This window comes from Nannobrachium achirus (genome assembly GCF_963921795.1).
Source record: "Nannobrachium achirus genome assembly, chromosome: 4".
NCBI classification, from domain to species: Eukaryota; Metazoa; Chordata; class Actinopteri; order Myctophiformes; family Myctophidae; genus Nannobrachium; species Nannobrachium achirus.
In genome coordinates, this window is record NC_137813.1 from 29,712,512 (window position 1) to 29,731,373 (window position 18,862).

The 18,862-nt window shown below is 42.4% G+C and overlaps 1 protein-coding gene across 1 annotated transcript in view; it reads left to right on the plus strand.

Annotated features, from left to right (window-relative positions):
• Positions 1–10,665: 10,665 nt before the first annotated feature.
• The window catches only part of ciita (class II, major histocompatibility complex, transactivator), a 42,632-nt gene continuing 34,435 nt past the window's right edge, over positions 10,666–18,862 (plus strand). Inside the window, exons 1-6 of the mRNA XM_080723203.1 lie at positions 10,666–10,776; positions 12,638–12,685; positions 15,633–15,692; positions 16,427–16,477; positions 16,840–16,881; positions 18,254–18,325. Of these exons, the coding sequence (XP_080579329.1) occupies positions 10,740–10,776; positions 12,638–12,685; positions 15,633–15,692; positions 16,427–16,477; positions 16,840–16,881; positions 18,254–18,325 (310 nt within the window). The 5' untranslated portion in view covers positions 10,666–10,739. The remainder of the gene's footprint in view (positions 10,777–12,637; positions 12,686–15,632; positions 15,693–16,426; positions 16,478–16,839; positions 16,882–18,253; positions 18,326–18,862) is intronic.

The window sequence follows — 18,862 nt, forward strand, 5'->3', positions numbered from 1 at the left end:
CGCAGAAGGTGTGCGGCACTTCCAGCATCGCAGCAGAGTGTGATCTACAAGCTCACAATCGCTGCAACTGCGACGCGACGTGAGCTTGTATGTCAGCTGTGCTCTGGATGTGTCCCACACATAATTCTGCAGTAAATTCCTGCGGAAACAGGTGGATAAAGGTCACCGAGAATGCTGCTTCCTCACTGGCTAAATGTTTATCTAGAAATAAAGTTGCTCTAGTGCTATAGTGTGTTGCCCTGTTGGGAAACCACACTAATAATAATAATAATAAGTAATAACAATGATTAGCTCTCCTAGCATGACGTGATAATCATCAGATGTGCTGGAGTTAACAACCTTGCTTTACCATATTTTAACTCCCCTAAAAGGTTCTCAATAATAATAGGCACTACAATATCACACGCAAAAATCTTCCTTGAGCAAAGGTATTTAACCTGCAACTGCTCCCTCCTATAATGATGAATACTGTAGGAACTGAGGCATGCATTGGTTCTCATCGTCTACAGCATATCACTTTCTTTGGTGACTGACAATGTTGTGAGTCATTAAATGAAACTGCTTTGTCTCTGTGTGCACCAGTCACTTACTGTCTGATTCACAGCACATACCACATAAATGAAAAGATTGCTTAATCAAAAAACAATCTAGAGAAGATGTGTCAGTGTGTGTATGCCAGTCATGGGTGTCTGCCAGTCATATTTTTCCTGAAAGAATCAGTTTAGTAAAATGCTTTAATTTACATACTTTACATACTGCATTCTGTCGTTATATAACCAGTAAGACTCCCTAATCAGGAGATAAGTGACCGCCATGTTGCATACACAAACTTTAGTAGGCAAAGTTTAGAATCACAGCCAATCAGGAGGTAATATGGGAAATGGGACAGATCCATGTTGATGACATGACTTCATAGATAAACGCCAATGTGGATCAAATCACACAAAAAGATATCTGTTTTGGATTGGACCACGATGGAGACATGCTAACACCCTAAACAAAGACATAGCAGCAGTGCAAATAAAAACAGGACTAATAAATAAAACCAGGAATCCTAATAACTAGAACCACAAATTATACTATGAGAAGATCAGTTGTAAATCAGTGATTATAATTTTACGGCCACTGTCTGCATGGAAAAACACCACAGCAACCACAATGTGATGTTCAATCCTAGCCTGGGTTCCAGGCTCCAGCCCGACTCACCCCCCTCCAATTACTATGAGCAACGCCAGGCTAGTTCAATCCAGCTGTTCATGAGCACCAATTAAACTAGACTGCACTCTGTCAAGGTACCAACTTGCGCCTGTCTAAGGGTGAGACACTTATGAAGTACTGACTGTAAAGGTCACTTCATTTGTTTTTAACTATCTATCTATCTATCTATCGGGGACATGTCTCCATTACGACATGTCGCCACTCCGACATTGACTTCTTATTGTCGGAGTGGCGACACTTCCATAGAGGTTAAGTTTAGGGTTAGGGTTAGAGATAGGGTTAGCGTCGGAAAGGAGACATGTCGGAATGGAGACATGTAACCCTATCTATCTATGGGGATTTATTGGGATTTATGTCTTTGTCTATGTTTATGTTTATCAATGTCCTAAACACAAGGAAGCGTTTCTGTCTGTGTGTGGCCTTATATCCACATTGCAGCAGAGACCCCAGACCCCTTTCTTCCTACGACCCCTCAACCGCAACGCTGATGAAGGACTCAACACTGATGAGGAGTTGTGTGCAGGATGGGGAAGTAAATCTGAGCATTCTCCATATTGCTCTTTATCATTCATCTGCCTGTCCTGGTTGTTTATTTTGGCTAGACCATCATATGAAAACCAGCAGATCCTGTCTGTCTGTCTGTCTGTCTGTCTGTCTGTCTGTCTGTCTGTCTGTCTGTCTGTCCGTCCGTCCGTCCGTCCGTCCGTCCGTCCGTCCGTCCGTCCGTCCGTCCGTCCGTCCGTCCGTCCGTCCGTCCGTCCGCCCGTCCGTCCGTCCGTCCGTCCGTCACATGTCACACTCCAGATCCCTGATGTCATCTATCTATAAATGCGACAAATCTCTGTCTGTCTGTCTGTTTGTTTGTTTGTAATCCGCGTATCTCGAGAACCGTTCGTCCCACCGGCTTCAGACTCGGCACGCGCGTTCCCCGCCGCCGCGCGGAGTGCAGTGCCGGGCCTCGACCCGACCCGACTCGCGGCTTTCCCGAAGCGGCGCGAAACGTTCGGAATCTCCTTATGCGGAGCTGATTGTTGACATCAGGCTGTTCCAGAGGAAATCGGCGCAAGCGCTGACTCATTGTGACATCACTTCATAAAAGGCTCTGACATCACGTACGCCACATGAGTCAACACAAAATCTCTGTGAATGTTCGACCCGACCCGACTCGCGGCTTTCCCGAAGCGGCGCGAAACGTTCGGAATCTCCTTATGCGGAGCTGATTGTTGACATCAGGCTGTTCCAGAGGAAATCGGCGCAAGCGCTGACTCATTGTGACATCACTTCATAAAAGGCTCTGACATCACGTACGCCACATGAGTCAACACAAAATCTCTGTGAATGTGTATGTATGTATGTAATCCGCGTATCTCGAGAACCCTTCTTCCCACCGGCACGCGCGTTCTCCAGATATGGGCATAAAGTCTGACATCAGAGTTTTCCGCAACCGGTACTGTGTGTGCAGAGATCTTCATATATGGGCATAAGTGGACAAAGACAAACAGATGGTCAAAACGGGTCCTATGACAACAGGTATATTGGGGTTTGCATTAAAGGGTGGGGCATTCATGGGGTTTGCATTAAAGGGTGGGGCATTCATTCCCTATTTCAAATTCGGCACGTGCGTTCCCCACCGCAGCAGGTAGTGCAGTGCTCGGCCTCAACCCGACCCGACCCACGATTGTTTGAAAAAGCGACAGAAATCTCATATATGGGCATAAAATGGACGCAGATAAACAGATATCTCCATATATGGCATATATGGGCATACAATGGATGCAGAATCACAAAGATCTCCATATACGGGCATAAAAGGGACACAGACAGACAGATACAGAGATCTCCATATATGGGCATAAAATGGATGCAGATAGACAGATATCTCCATATATGGGCATAAAATGGACCCAGAACTATAACTGCAGTGATCTCCATATATGGACATATTGCTCGCAATAATAGGGCGCTCTCTGCTGGCGCACAAGTAGGCCATACGTGGCCATGAGTGCACAAGGCGCAAGTTGGCACCTCAACATAGTGCAGTCTAGTTTTGGTCAAAGTTGATTCCATGCCAAAGCGCCAGCGCTCGCACAGCAGTCTGCCGTCACCCAGGCCACATTTTGTCCAACTTAAACAACCAACCAGGTCTGTGCATTTTTTTTGGTTAAAGTTGATCCCATGCCAAAGCTCCAGTGCTTGCCCAGCAGTCTACTAGTGTATAAACATGCAACACAGTTTCTATGACTACGTATGGTGGGTGAGGTGGCATTCCTTTTTAACTGTCTGTGACTGCCTCTTTATCTTTCTGTTTCATTTTGGGACAATGGTGGGAAATGGGTGAGCAGTTTGCCTATACTCACTGCACAACCTTGGAAACTAAATAGGGAGTGTATTTGACATGCTTTCATTAGAGATTATATACGGTGTGTATACACTGTATATGCCTGCAATTGATAGTTAAAGCGGCACTATGTCACGTTTTTAATGAATACACATTTATTTTGTCCAATTTATATGCTAGAGTAGAGTATGTTAATACAATATAACTTATACTATAGGGGTGGTTGTATTTTGTCTCCCTGCTCTTCTATTAAGACATTTAGATCATGTCAAAGGTCATGTCTGACCTAGACACAGACACAGATTCGGATTCAATTTATCCCGAGCAAGCAATGGTTAAAATGTCAGCGCCGAGTTCAAATCCTGGGTATAAGAGGTACATTAGTGCAGCTTTAAATTATATACAGTTAGTTAATCTTGATGAAATTTCCTTAAATTTGCCTCGTGAAGTAAATATCACAAATGCTTTTCTACAAGAAGAATCTGTGAGTTACTTAAGGTGTTGGTTGCTGGTCATTCTTGGTGGCAGGATGGTCTGAGCATTTGCGAGTTACAGAGTGAAGCCATCCTTTTCTGATGTTTCTCCCCTTTCTTCCCAGAACATCTCAGGATGGTGGGGCAGCGGTCAGGGACGTCTCCCAGCAGCCATGGACTGGACTATGCATGGCAGGGGCGTCCTACGCCTTGAGCCAAGTCTGAATTAGCCTCCAAAATACTTTGGTAGAATATAGGCTACACAGCAAAATCCTTGTTCATTTATCTCAGAGAGTGCACAAATGTATCTAAATGGACCCAAAAATTAGATTGTGAAGGATTGTAGTATATCAACTTAGATATATTATATATTTTAGTACCAATCAGGCATTTGGGGTTGTAGTTATGCTGCACCACAGTGAGAGCAAAGAAGTACTTGTATTTAATTAGGTCTGTTTCTGCATGAAAGTCAGTACCACATCTGGTACCATTACCACAAAGCCAATAGTTTGCTGGGTAACTTTACCAGGGATGTTAGTTATTGCACAAATATGTTTGTTATTAGAATATAGAATATGAATATATCACTTTCATTTCCAGAGGGGATGTGCAAAATGCCTCCTCTGCCTCCAGTTTAATCAGGAGATGTAGAACAGGATAGATTGTTCTCTCTTCCCCCCTGAGGAAACAAGTCATTTTCTCTTCTATTTTCGTTTTAACTTACTGCAGCCTTCCTTCCTCCCCTATCATGTCTCCCGCTCTATGTCACTTTGATCCTCACAAACGATACACAGATAAAAGTGTGTGTGTGCGTGCGTGCGTGCGTGCGTGCGTGCGTGTGCTTAACAGGTCATGTCATGACATGATAGGAATGCGTGTGTGTGTGTGTGTGTGTGTGTGTGTGTGTGTGTGTGTGTGTGTGTGTGTGTGTGTGTCTGTGTCTGTCTGTCTGTCTGTCTGTCTGTCTGTCTGTCTGTCTGTCTGTCTGTCTGTCTGTCTGTCTGTCTGTCTGTCTGTCTGTCTGTCCGTCCGTCCGTCCGTCACATGTCACACTCCAGATCCCTGATGTCATCTATCTATAAATGCGACAAATCTCTGTCTGTCTGTCTGTTTGTTTGTTTGTAATCCGCGTATCTCGAGAACCGTTCGTCCCACCGGCTTCAGACTCGGCACGCGCGTTCCCCGCCGCCGCGCGGAGTGCAGTGCCGGGCCTCGACCCGACCCGACTCGCGGCTTTCCCGAAGCGGCGCGAAACGTTCGGAATCTCCTTATGCGGAGCTGATTGTTGACATCAGGCTGTTCCAGAGGAAATCGGCGCAAGCGCTGACTCATTGTGACATCACTTCATAAAAGGCTCTGACATCACGTACGCCACATGAGTCAACACAAAATCTCTGTGAATGTTCGACCCGACCCGACTCGCGGCTTTCCCGAAGCGGCGCGAAACGTTCAGAATCTCCTTATGCGGAGCTGATTGTTGACATCAGGCTGTTCCAGAGGAAATCGGCGCAAGCGCTGACTCATTGTGACATCACTTCATAAAAGGCTCTGACATCACGTACGCCACATGAGTCAACACAAAATCTCTGTGAATGTGTATGTATGTATGTAATCCGCGTATCTCGAGAACCCTTCTTCCCACCGGCACGCGCGTTCTCCAGATATGGGCATAAAGTCTGACATCAGAGTTTTCCGCAACCGGTACTGTGTGTGCAGAGATCTTCATATATGGGCATAAGTGGACAAAGACAAACAGATGGTCAAAACGGGTCCTATGACAACAGGTATATTGGGGTTTGCATTAAAGGGTGGGGCATTCATGGGGTTTGCATTAAAGGGTGGGGCATTCATTCCCTATTTCAAATTCGGCACGTGCGTTCCCCACCGCAGCAGGTAGTGCAGTGCTCGGCCTCAACCCGACCCGACCCACGATTGTTTGAAAAAGCGACAGAAATCTCATATATGGGCATAAAATGGACGCAGATAAACAGATATCTCCATATATGGCATATATGGGCATACAATGGATGCAGAATCACAAAGATCTCCATATACGGGCATAAAAGGGACACAGACAGACAGATACAGAGATCTCCATATATGGGCATAAAATGGATGCAGATAGACAGATATCTCCATATATGGGCATAAAATGGACCCAGAACTATAACTGCAGTGATCTCCATATATGGACATATTGCTCGCAATAATAGGGCGCTCTCTGCTGGCGCACAAGTAGGCCATACGTGGCCATGAGTGCACAAGGCGCAAGTTGGCACCTCAACATAGTGCAGTCTAGTTTTGGTCAAAGTTGATTCCATGCCAAAGCGCCAGCGCTCGCACAGCAGTCTGCCGTCACCCAGGCCACATTTTGTCCAACTTAAACAACCAACCAGGTCTGTGCATTTTTTTTGGTTAAAGTTGATCCCATGCCAAAGCTCCAGCGCTTGCCCAGCAGTCTACTAGTGTATAAACATGCAACACAGTTTCTATGACTACGTATGGTGGGTGAGGTGGCATTCCTTTTTAACTGTCTGTGACTGCCTCTTTATCTTTCTGTTTCATTTTGGGACAATGGTGGGAAATGGGTGAGCAGTTTGCCTATACTCACTGCACAACCTTGGAAACTAAATAGGGAGTGCATTTGACATGCTTTCATTAGAGATTATATACGGTGTGTATACACTGTATATGCCTGCAATTGATAGTTAAAGCGGCACTATGTCACGTTTTTAATGAATACACATTTATTTTGTCCAATTTATATGCTAGAGTAGAGTATGTTAATACAATATAACTTATACTATAGGGGTGGTTGTATTTTGTCTCCCTGCTCTTCTATTAAGACATTTAGATCATGTCAAAGGTCATGTCTGACCTAGACACAGACACAGATTCGGATTCAATTTATCCCGAGCAAGCAATGGTTAAAATGTCAGCGCCGAGTTCAAATCCTGGGTATAAGAGGTACATTAGTGCAGCTTTAAATTATATACAGTTAGTTAATCTTGATGAAATTTCCTTAAATTTGCCTCGTGAAGTAAATATCACAAATGCTTTTCTACAAGAAGAATCTGTGAGTTACTTAAGGTGTTGGTTGCTGGTCATTCTTGGTGGCAGGATGGTCTGAGCATTTGCGAGTTACAGAGTGAAGCCATCCTTTTCTGATGTTTCTCCCCTTTCTTCCCAGAACATCTCAGGATGGTGGGGCAGCGGTCAGGGACGTCTCCCAGCAGCCATGGACTGGACTATGCATGGCAGGGGCGTCCTACGCCTTGAGCCAAGTCTGAATTAGCCTCCAAAATACTTTGGTAGAATATAGGCTACACAGCAAAATCCTTGTTCATTTATCTCAGAGAGTGCACAAATGTATCTAAATGGACCCAAAAATTAGATTGTGAAGGATTGTAGTATATCAACTTAGATATATTATATATTTTAGTACCAATCAGGCATTTGGGGTTGTAGTTATGCTGCACCACAGTGAGAGCAAAGAAGTACTTGTATTTAATTAGGTCTGTTTCTGCATGAAAGTCAGTACCACATCTGGTACCATTACCACAAAGCCAATAGTTTGCTGGGTAACTTTACCAGGGATGTTAGTTATTGCACAAATATGTTTGTTATTAGAATATAGAATATGAATATATCACTTTCATTTCCAGAGGGGATGTGCAAAATGCCTCCTCTGCCTCCAGTTTAATCAGGAGATGTAGAACAGGATAGATTGTTCTCTCTTCCCCCCTGAGGAAACAAGTCATTTTCTCTTCTATTTTCGTTTTAACTTACTGCAGCCTTCCTTCCTCCCCTATCATGTCTCCCGCTCTATGTCACTTTGATCCTCACAAACGATACACAGATAAAAGTGTGTGTGTGCGTGCGTGCGTGCGTGCGTGCGTGTGCTTAACAGGTCATGTCATGACATGATAGGAATGCGTGTGTGTGTGTGTGTGTGTGTGTGTGTGTGTGTGTCTGTGTCTGTCTGTCTGTCTGTCTGTCTGTCTGTTGGTATGTTTTATGGTAAGTACCGGACTACCGGTATGACAGGTATGTGAAGCCAAAACAACCCAGACAGAGAGAGAGAGAGAGGGAATTAAAGCTTAATTTCTTCCTATTCTTTTTTCATTGTGGACAGATTTTCTATTTTTATTCTTAACTCAAACTCAGTTCTTAACAGTATCCTGTATTAGAACTTGATGTTTGTGCACATTGTTGATATGTGAGCAGTTCTGTGTTGAATTGACCTTGGACTGAAAATACCAGCTACTGTAGTTTATCACAATAAACTCTGATAAGGTTGTTTACTGGTACACAGTAAAATACCCAATGTTGACTTCATCTATAATGGCCATGGGATATTTCCCACACATTGAGGTGAGGTGGCAGTATCCAGTGGTGTAAAGTACGGTAACTAAGTACATTTACTGTACTTAAGTACAATTTTTAGGTATTTGCACTTTTCCAATACTTCACTACATCTCGGATCCAAATATTGTACTTTTACTCAATAATTTGACAGCTTTAGTTACTGTTGCATCTGATCAGGAAAATGAAGAAGGAATGTCCACACCATGTCTTAGATCTTCTGATTTAATTCTAAGTTCACAAACCATATCTTTACAAAAAGCAGCACGAGTATTACAGCTGTCGCCTGCCCTCTCTCAGGACAGGGGGCCTACCACCGTTCTCTCTGAAATCATGAGTAGGAAAGCCAAAACATCATTGTGAGTTACACCTTTTATATGAGCATTAAAACGCAACACACACAGAAGGAAAAGAGGGGGGTAGGTGTCCAAATCTAAGGGACACCATCTATACTATAATTTTGCGAATGTCTGTCTGTCTGAGTGTCTGTCTGAAACCGCGTTTCTCCTCAGTGGCTGGAGCAATTGATCTGAAATCGCATCACCATCAGCATATGAACACACCTGACATAACTGTGAAGCCCGTTTGTCACTTTCACAAATCGTATGCTGTATAATTGCATTTTTATGGTGTATCTATATCTATTTAGCCTACAGTACCTTTTGTGACCACACATGTTAAGGGAGGGGCGCTGTTGTTCAGGCCATGCACAATCACACACAAACACACACACACACACACACACACACACACACACACACACACACGGGGGGGGGGGGGGGAGTGTGTGTGTGTGCAGGCGGGCAGTATCTCTGTAGCCATTACACGAAACAGGTTTCTTACATTGATGCTCCTACATCATGCAAGCACCAGTTAAAGTTACTTTCCATCCCTCATATACTGTGTGCACAGTGCACATCCCATAACCCACACATTGCACATCATTTTGGAGCTCATATCTTTGAACGGGTAAGGGCTAGTTAAACTAATTAGACAAAAGCGTCATGCTCAACCCCCTTCCAGTATCTCTGTAAGTGCTTGGTCTCAATTGCACCTTCCATGAACAACAGTGAGATATGTTCTCCCACTCAGCTGCTCGCCCATTGCTGCAAGTCAAAAGTCAAAGTCCACATGACAATACCCTAAGTGCATGTTGCCAGAGTATATGGCCAGACTAGCCTAGCCAGATAATCAATACATACCCATCTAGTAATTTGGACCTGGCTCTTAGTCACTCTTACCTTTGACCTGCAACACATGTGACTCCCAGCTGCAGAACATCGAAATACAAAAGATCAATTTTATTACTATACACAATCTAATTTCATTACTTAAAAGGATCCCAGCATGATGCTATATTACTTTGTAGATTTTTATTATTATTACAAAACATACATTAACCACTTCAACCCTGTGCACATTTCGGCCATTTGAAAATAGCAGATCTGCTATTGTCAAAAGATTTGTAGGCTATACATTTGCAAAATGTAAAAGGAACATTCTGCATAATGAGTAATTTTACTTTTGGTACTTTAAAGGTGTATTCAGTGATAATGAAAGTGGCCGGGGGTCATCTTGTCCCTCACTGGCCTTACAGCATGGAAATGTTTAGTTTTTTATAGATCTTTTACACCATTATAATGTTCTCGTTTTGATCATTAGACCCAATCACTGAATATCGGTAGGCCTACGTCTCCTTTTTTTTATTAACACTTATCACATTACAAACAGGACAAACATCATAACTTTACATTACAAACAAGACAGACATCACAAAACTACTCATACAAAGTTATATGTACAATAATAAAAAGCAGTGTGTGCTATATTAGGGGGGGGGGGGGGGGGAGGGAGTCGGGACAGACCCTAGTAACTGGTATTGTTATGGTTCAAGCCCAGGCAAGTTGTTCACAAAATGCATAAATGGATCCCATGTGTCACTGTTGTGGAATCTCTCTGTTGTTTTTTTTAACTTAAAGTACATTTTGATGCCAATACTTTTGTATTTTTACTCAAGTACATTTAGAATTCTCCACTGTTACTTGTAACTAAGTACTTCTACATTGTTTTATTGATACTTTTACTTAAGTAAAGGCTTTTGAGTAGGCTATACCTTTTCCACCACTGGTATCACAATTAAATATCACATCAATCCAACAAGATATATGTGGCGTCTATTGAATATGAGCTCACCCAAGAACGAAAGTAAAAGCGTTGTTCCAGAGCCTATACAAGCCAGAGCGCGCAGCATGGAGCGCCAGCATTGTTCCTGCGCGCAGTGCGCTCCTTGACGCACAGGAACTATATGGCTGCAAGCTCTGATAGGACCAGGCAGCATCCATAGGATGATCATGGAGACGCTGCAGGAGGAAACCCCGCCAGGTAGGTAACATTAGTCTACTCTGCAGTATGTTGGCAGTGGGGTGACGTAACGAAATACATAGGCCTATAGGCTACTCATGTATGATGTACTCAAGTACTGTAGCTACATAGGCTACAGTTTCAGGTACTTTTACTTTACTGGAGTCTGGAGTAGGCCTATTTCCAATTTTTAACACTTCTACTCCACTACATCTCAGAGGCAAATAGTGTAGGCTACTTTTACTCCACTATCATTATTTGAAAACTTTATAGTTATGTTAGTTACTTTGGAGAGCATACATTAGCCACTTAATCCATGCGGCTATTTGAAAATATGCGTCTTGTGAGCCTGTAGATCGGCTATTTTCAAAGCAATTTTGTGATTTGAAACAAGATAGGCCTATAGGCCTAGTGCATAGCTGAGTACTTTTACTTTTAGTACTTAAGTATATACTTTTGTACGTTATTCAAGTACATTTTTACATTGTAGTAGACCTATTGAGTAGCCTACTTTTTCTACCACTGAATAGTCTAGCCTTATTATTGCATGCGAATGGCCGCGTCTATGCGCACCTGCGCAATTATGTAATTTTCTCCTTTCGCTTGTTATCCTACAATTAAGTTGTTTTTTGTGGTAGGCCAGTATAGGTTCATTGAATGTAATTGATATGTTTACAAGACCACGTTATTAAATGTTGAGGGGAATTCAAGCCAAGGTCCCATCCAGGTTAGGTTTGGGTACTTTGGGGGACTTCCAGCCATGCATGCATGCAGGGAGGGGGAGCAGCGACAAGATTGGCACATTGTCTCACTCTCAACTAAAGGCTTTACAACATTGTTTTACGGACAATACGTGTTTTATTTCTATATTATTAGATATGCTGCTTATTTTCTAAAACTTCACTCATTGCCATGGGCGCTTAATTGATTAGCCTAAGTGCAAAGTGCTGCAACATAAGATATGTAGCCTAATTTAAAATGTTGAAAATGTAAATTAGCCTTTATACTGTTCACGTATGAGTCTTTTGAATTGAATTGAATTGAATTTGAGTGACATGGCTGTGGCCTTCCCATTAGACCATTTTAATATAGGATGGACCCATGAATTAAAACTGAGATTAGTGTGTATAGGAACAGCTTTAGATTGATAGCTTTAGATGGATTATACTGTGTGTGTGTGTGTGTGTGTGTGTGTGTGTGTGTGTGTGTGTGTGTGTGTGTGTGTGTAAATATATATATATATATATATATAGGTCTATATAGTAGCAATCATGCAGTTGGATGCCCTCCACCATAGCAGCCTGATTTCAGACAGAGTGGGCGGGGTCTATGGTTTGGAAGCAGGCTACATAGCAAGAGCAAAGAAGTTATTGTTCTCAATAAGCCAGTTTGTTTCCATTTTATTTTAGATTTAAAATTCAGCTCAATTAAACAATAATCAAAAATACACCAAACCTAACATGCCCCAGGGCACACTGGGAGGTCTATTTAGGTCTGAGGCATATTCTATTTGCACACTCTCTGTATGACTTCCATGGCATTGTGTCTCTGTTAACAATGCAATGAGGAACTGAGAAAAGTATGCTCTTCATCAATGTGAAAAACAGGTTTATCAAAGGGAGTAAAACAACAGAAACAGATGGGTATTAAAAGCATTAAAAGATGAATCTATTTTTTCTTGTCAACACATAGTTTAATGTTTGAAAAATATCATCCATATGACATGCCCAAAATGTATGTTAATGATCAGTGTTTACACCTTTATATGCTAATTTGTGTGTGTGTGTGTGTGTGTGTGTGTGTGTGTGTGTGTGTGTGTGTGTGTGTGTGTGTGTGTGTGTGTGTGTGCGCGCGTGCATGTGCGCACGTTTTGTGATTATAGGTACCAGGATGCAGGACTCGGAGTTGGAGTGTGGCGATTCTTGGCTGAGTAATGTATATATTTTTTAATATACAGTGCGGGAAGTGTCATGGCCAGATGGAAAGAATATTTTGAAGAGTTGATGAATAAGCTAAGTCAATGAGAGAAAACAAAGACTAGAGGAGCCCTGCAAGCCAAATGACGTCATGATGACGTTATGATAACGTCCTCCAGTGACTCCGGTGACATTCAGAATTAGGCCAGATCACAGCCCATATGGGGATGATCTTGACGTCATTACCAGGACATCATATGGACTTATGGATTATTGTTATTGTTTGTAATGTTAGTTGAAATATGAACATGTAAGGTTATATTCTGGGACATATCTGACTAGTTATGATATTTATCTGACCTCGGTCAGACCCTCTCTGATTAATCCAAGACATCCATTTTTGTGGGCAGGATTTATGTTGGTTGGAATCAGGTCATATTCTAGGCCAGATCTGACTAGTCGTGATCTGGCCTCAATCGAGACGTCACTGATTGGTCCAGGTCCTGACCGTGCTTGCTGGGAGGTGGCCATGGTGGACCAGGAAGTTGCAATGATTAGTGAGGACTATGATTAGTGAGGACTAAGACAAGTGCGGAAGGCATTGAAGAGGATAAATTGTGGAAAGGCAGTTGGTCCTGATGATATGTGAAACAAACATTTGTAGAGATATGAAAGAGTCTAGGAGAGGTGGCAGTAGAAAATCTTAGAGAGAGACGATGCCTGATGCCTGAAGTGTGCTGGTGCCGATTTTAGAACAAGGGTGACGTGCAAAGTTGTGGCAACTATAGAGCAATAAAGCTGATGAGCCATAAAATTAAGTTATGGTAAAGAGTTGTAGAATCAAGAGTCTAGACTAACGGCAGAAGTAAGCATTTCTGAGCAACAGTATGGTTTCATGCCAAGGAAAAGTACTACAGATGCAATATTTGTTTTGAGGATGTTGAGAGAGAAGTTCAGAGAAAGTCAGAGGGAACTGCATTGTGCCTTTGTAGATCTGGAGAAAGCATACAATAGGGTGCCGACTCTGAGAGAGGAACTGTGGTACTGTATGAGGAAGTGTGGAGTGACGGAGAAGTATGTTAGAGTGGTGCAGGACATGTATGGATGTTGTAAGACATGGCGAGGTGTGCTATAGGTGTGACAGAGGAGTTCAAGGTGAAAGTGTGGGCGGCTGTGGCTCATGATGAGGTAGAGCATGTCGTCCAATGATCCGGGGCTCTGTGGTTCGAATCCCGGCTGCTCCACATGTTGAAGTGTCCTTGGGCAAGACACTGAACCCCACATTGCCTCCAATGAGTCCGTCGTTAGCTTGCCACTATTGGTGTGTGAATGTGAGAAGTGAGGATGCTGGTGTCGACTGTTTGCAGCTTCACATCCCAATGTATAAATGAATGGACCATTGTAAAGCGCTTTCAGTTTGCAACTTGCTTAGAAGAGTGCTGTAAAAATGGCATCCATTATTATTATTATTAATTGGGTCTGCATCAAGGATCAGCACTGAGCCCCGTCTTGTTCCAGAGCAATGGAGAGTGTGGACAAGAGGTGAAGAAACGAGTGCAAGCAGGTTGGAATGGGTGGAGAAAATTGTCAGGTGTGGTGTTGATAAGTCAATAACGACAACCTTCTTCTGGGTATTAATATATTTTACTGAGTATAACGACAGGCAAAATAACAACACTGTGGCCACTGCCATTCACAATAGACTGACTAGGGATTATGGGAAAAGCCCGCGCATAGCGCAATACCAGCTGGGTACTGTAGTACCGTATACACTCTAACACTCAGTACCATAAAAGGCATAATGGTGTGCAATACAAAAACAGAACGTTTACAGTGTGATGTGTGATAAGAAAGTATCAGCATCAGTAAGAATGAAAGGGAATTCGGTGGTGAGACCAGTTTTGTTGTATGGTTGTATGTTGTATGTATGGTCTCTAAAAGACAGGAAACAGAGCTGGAGGTAGCAGAGACTAATGTTGAGGTTCTCTCTGGGAGTAACAAGGATGGATAGGATGGAACGAGTGATAGTGGAGGAGGGATAGTGAGTATTGGTAGAAGGATGCTGAGGTTGGAACTGCCAGGCAGGAGGCCTAGAGGAAGACCAAAGAGGAGACGTATGGATGTAGTGAAAGAGGAAATTAAGTGTGAAAGAAGAGGAGGCAGAGGACAGGGTGAGATGGAGGCAGATGATTCACTGTGGCGACCCCTGAAGGGAAATAAGACATTATTTGTATTGCTGTCCATTTTAACTCACTCAAAATGTAGCTTTTCCAAAATCCCTGTGCTGACTGTAGAAGGGACAATAGCTGTTGGATCCCACTTCTTCATGAACACCAATGCCGATACTCGACCACTCAATGAAGTTGAGCATTAAAGGAGTAGTTCACCCCCAACATGACTTTTTTTCTATTGATTACTCATGCCATGGAGAGTAGAGTTCAATAATATCTTTTGGTTTTTGTCACATTCCTAAGACAAAAATTTGATTTGAGTAAATTTACCCCCATTGATTCCGGATGGTGACCCGTTTCGAAACGGGTCACCATCCGAAATGAATGGGGGTAAATTTATTGTTATCACATTTATGTCTTAGGAATGTGACAAAAAACTAAAAATATTATTGAACTCTACTCTCCATGGCATGAGTAATCAATAGAAAAAAAGTCATTTGGGGGTGAACTACTCCTTTAATAAATAAGATGGTCAGGGTCAGGGTGATCAGGATCATTTCACGGGATGCCCTTTCTTTCACTCTGCCGTGCTTCATTGAATTTATTAATTAGATTTGACAGCTAACATGAATTAAATCTACATAATATTTTCATCGTCTTTGTAGTAGACCTTATTAATCCTGAGGGGGAAATTCAGTTTATTTTTCCCATTACTTCATCATCTTCATTTAGTGAAAGTCTTTATCTTCATCATCTCCCTAATCTTGCTTGGAACTTTCTTTTCTTTCAGATTTGCTTTTGCAGGATGATGCCGGTCTAGATTATGAGAATTATGAAGCCCTCATCAAAGGTACTCATCTGAATGCTTTATTTGCCCTTTTCTTTGAAAGGACAAGCTACAATAGTAAATAGCCAGTTTAAGCTCGCTACGGCAACAGCAGATGACAACGGTAATCGGAAATGATCCGCACTCAATAGATAAACCTGCCGTCGCCGCGGCCGCCTCTACTACGGCAGAAGGTCCCTTCCCACGTAGCGCCTACTCCGTCTGCTGCGTGTACGCGTCGCCATGGGAACCAAAGCGTTCAGTGAAAGGGGTGGGAACCCGTCGCCCTCGAGGCTTTGCTTAACCATTTTGATTTTTTTTACGGCGATTACGTCATAGCAGCCGTAGTCCGCCTGGCGTTGCCGTATTGAAAACCATCTAGCTTAAACTCGCTAATGTATGGAAAATGTATATGCCTGGTAAATATAAAACTTTTTAGTTGAAGTTGAGAATTAATAAATAAGATTGAACAGGTCAGGGTGATAAGGATCATTTCGCGGAATGCCTTTTCTTTCACTCTGCCATGCTTCATTGAATGACTTTAGTGCAATTTATTAATTAGATTTGACAGCTAACATGAATTAAATCTACTTAATATTTTCAGCATCTTTGTAGAACTTATTAATCCTGCAGGGAAATTCTGTTTATTTTTCCCATTACTTCATCATCTTCATCTTCTGAAAGTATTTATCTTCATCATCTCCCTAATCTCGCTTGGAACATATTTTTTCTTTTCTTTTTCTTTTCTTTTTTCCCAGATTGTCTTCAGCAGGAGGATGATGAAGGTGCGATCGAAGCCTTCATCAAAGGTAGACATCTGAATGCTTTATTTGCCCTTTTTTTTTAAAGGACAAGCTACAATAGCAAATGTAGGGAAAATGTACAAGCCTGGCAAACAATGTTTTAGTCGACTAAATCTACAGTTAATTTAGTTGACTAAAATGTATATTGGCGGGCCTTGATGGCGTCGTAATGACTGATTTTACGCTTGGTTGCATGCTGAAAATAGACGATCTACAAGCTCACAACGCGTCGCTGTAAACTTGCAGAATGCAGATCTGCTATTTTCAGAGCGCAACACCCGAAAGCAACTTAACATACAGTATATGACTTGTCCCTCCCTGATATTTTTGTCACCCTTGGATTGATCACCCACTGTCTGTCTCTCCAGATACCTGCTGGGACAAGCTGGACTGTGAGGAAGACAGCATCAGTAAGGACTGGCTTCTGTTTATTATTGATTGATTGATTAATTATGTATTAGCTGCATTACTAGTGACAGATACACTATAAAGCGAGAAAGTTAAACAGGAAATAGATAAACAAGAGAAAACGTTATTTTATTTTATATATTTCAACAGTTTGTTGCAGGGACCCTCATCAGACCACAACTGAAACATTGTGACGGTGAAACGGGGGTTCCCTTAAGATTAGATTCAAGGAAAACTTGAAGCTACTAGGAGAAGTAAGCTTACCTGTAAAATCATAAGTTTTACAGGTATTAACCAAATGTACCATAACAGAGATTTCCTTCTCTTTTCAATTCCCATGACGATTGCTTCCAGCAATAAACAACCAAGTGAGCCACATGATTAGAAAGACTTAAATGTGATTTAAGCAGTGTTGTACCTGAACGCGTTCAATGAACGATTGTTCATGAACACGTTCATATTTTGGGCGAATGTGAACTAAACGCTCTTTGTTTCTGCTTGATGAACGTTATTATCGAACGCGTTCTTTCTGACGTCCGTGAACGGCGTTCGTCGGCCCGTTCAGCCCGTTCGTGTGGCGGTCCGCGGTCGCCTGTCCTCTCGTCTTTCTTTGCATTCACATCCCAGCTACAGGCTCGCAGACCTCACGGACGGGACGTTGATATGTGAGCGCCTGAGCGGTGCTGAGTCTCCTCCTCGTTACATTGTCTCCCACCCAAGTAAAGCCTGACTACTTGGTCGTGTGACGTGTGTTGCGTGCCAAAATAGCTGATCTGCAAGCTCACAACGCATCGCATCCATGTGACGAGACAACGTGAGCTTGTAGATCAGCTACTTTAACCAACGCGAACGGTTAGAAACGTCTGCCTTCACAATAAGGGTGAGGAAGACTGGGCACTGGGCACCTAAATATTGTGGGCACCTCAATGTTAAGTTGGATGAAATAATTGCTGTGTGTGGTTCTATATGGGCTGTGTCAATGATTTTGACAAATAGGCCTAATAGCTTGCAGCAACGTCTAAAAAAAATACATGTACCTGTATTTGAATAGCCAAAAGTATAAAAATATTATGGTTAAAAAAAGAACGAAAAAGAACTAAGTTAGTTCATTTTGAGGAACCATGCATGAACTTTAGTTCAAAATGTAGAATTATGAACTAGGAAATGAACTAGTTCGTTTTAGAAGTTTTGAACTTGAACTTGAACTAGTTCATTTTGAAAGTGAACTTTCCCAACACTGGATTTAAGCCACTCCTTGGCTTATAGGAGTGGCATAATGTGCTTTTTGTTTCTGTCCGAATGGGTTGAGAATGGTAATTCCAGGTTTAGACACTCCCTTCTCACTGACTTTCACTTCCTCTTTCATGCCAGCAGGTAAAACTGCCACACCAATAGCCATGGAAAAGCAGACACTCAGAAGGTCTCAAAGGAGAAGGTGGCCAAGAGGTAGATAAACACAAGTTAACTACTGTACAACCAACCAGCTCATTTTAAAGGGTTTCATGTCCTGTCCTGTCCTGTCCTGTCCTGTCCTGTCCTGTCCTGTCCTGTCCTGTCCTGTCCTGTCCTGTCCTGTCCTGTCCTGTCCTGTCCTGTCCTGTCCTGTCCGAGATTTGAAAACACACAGGAAATATAGACCATATGAGCATCAGGCACCAGCTAGGTGTCGTACCCGACACCAGGGTCTGAATTGCCACTGCAGATTTTCTAACTAGTTGTATTAACTATTCTATACAGATTGGTAAAATTGTATTCAAAATAAGATCTAGATTTCAGCATAAACTGAACCACTTGGCAATGTTTAATGCTACTATCATTGGATAAACCCATAATCCCTTTCAGTCTTGTTTAACATTTTCCATAAAAATTACATGGTTACAGCCTGCACACAGACCAGTGTACTGTACATTTAAAACCAACTTTTCACTTGAATGAATGCTCCACTGTCAACTTTGTGACATTAAGTGCATGTCAATATGTCAA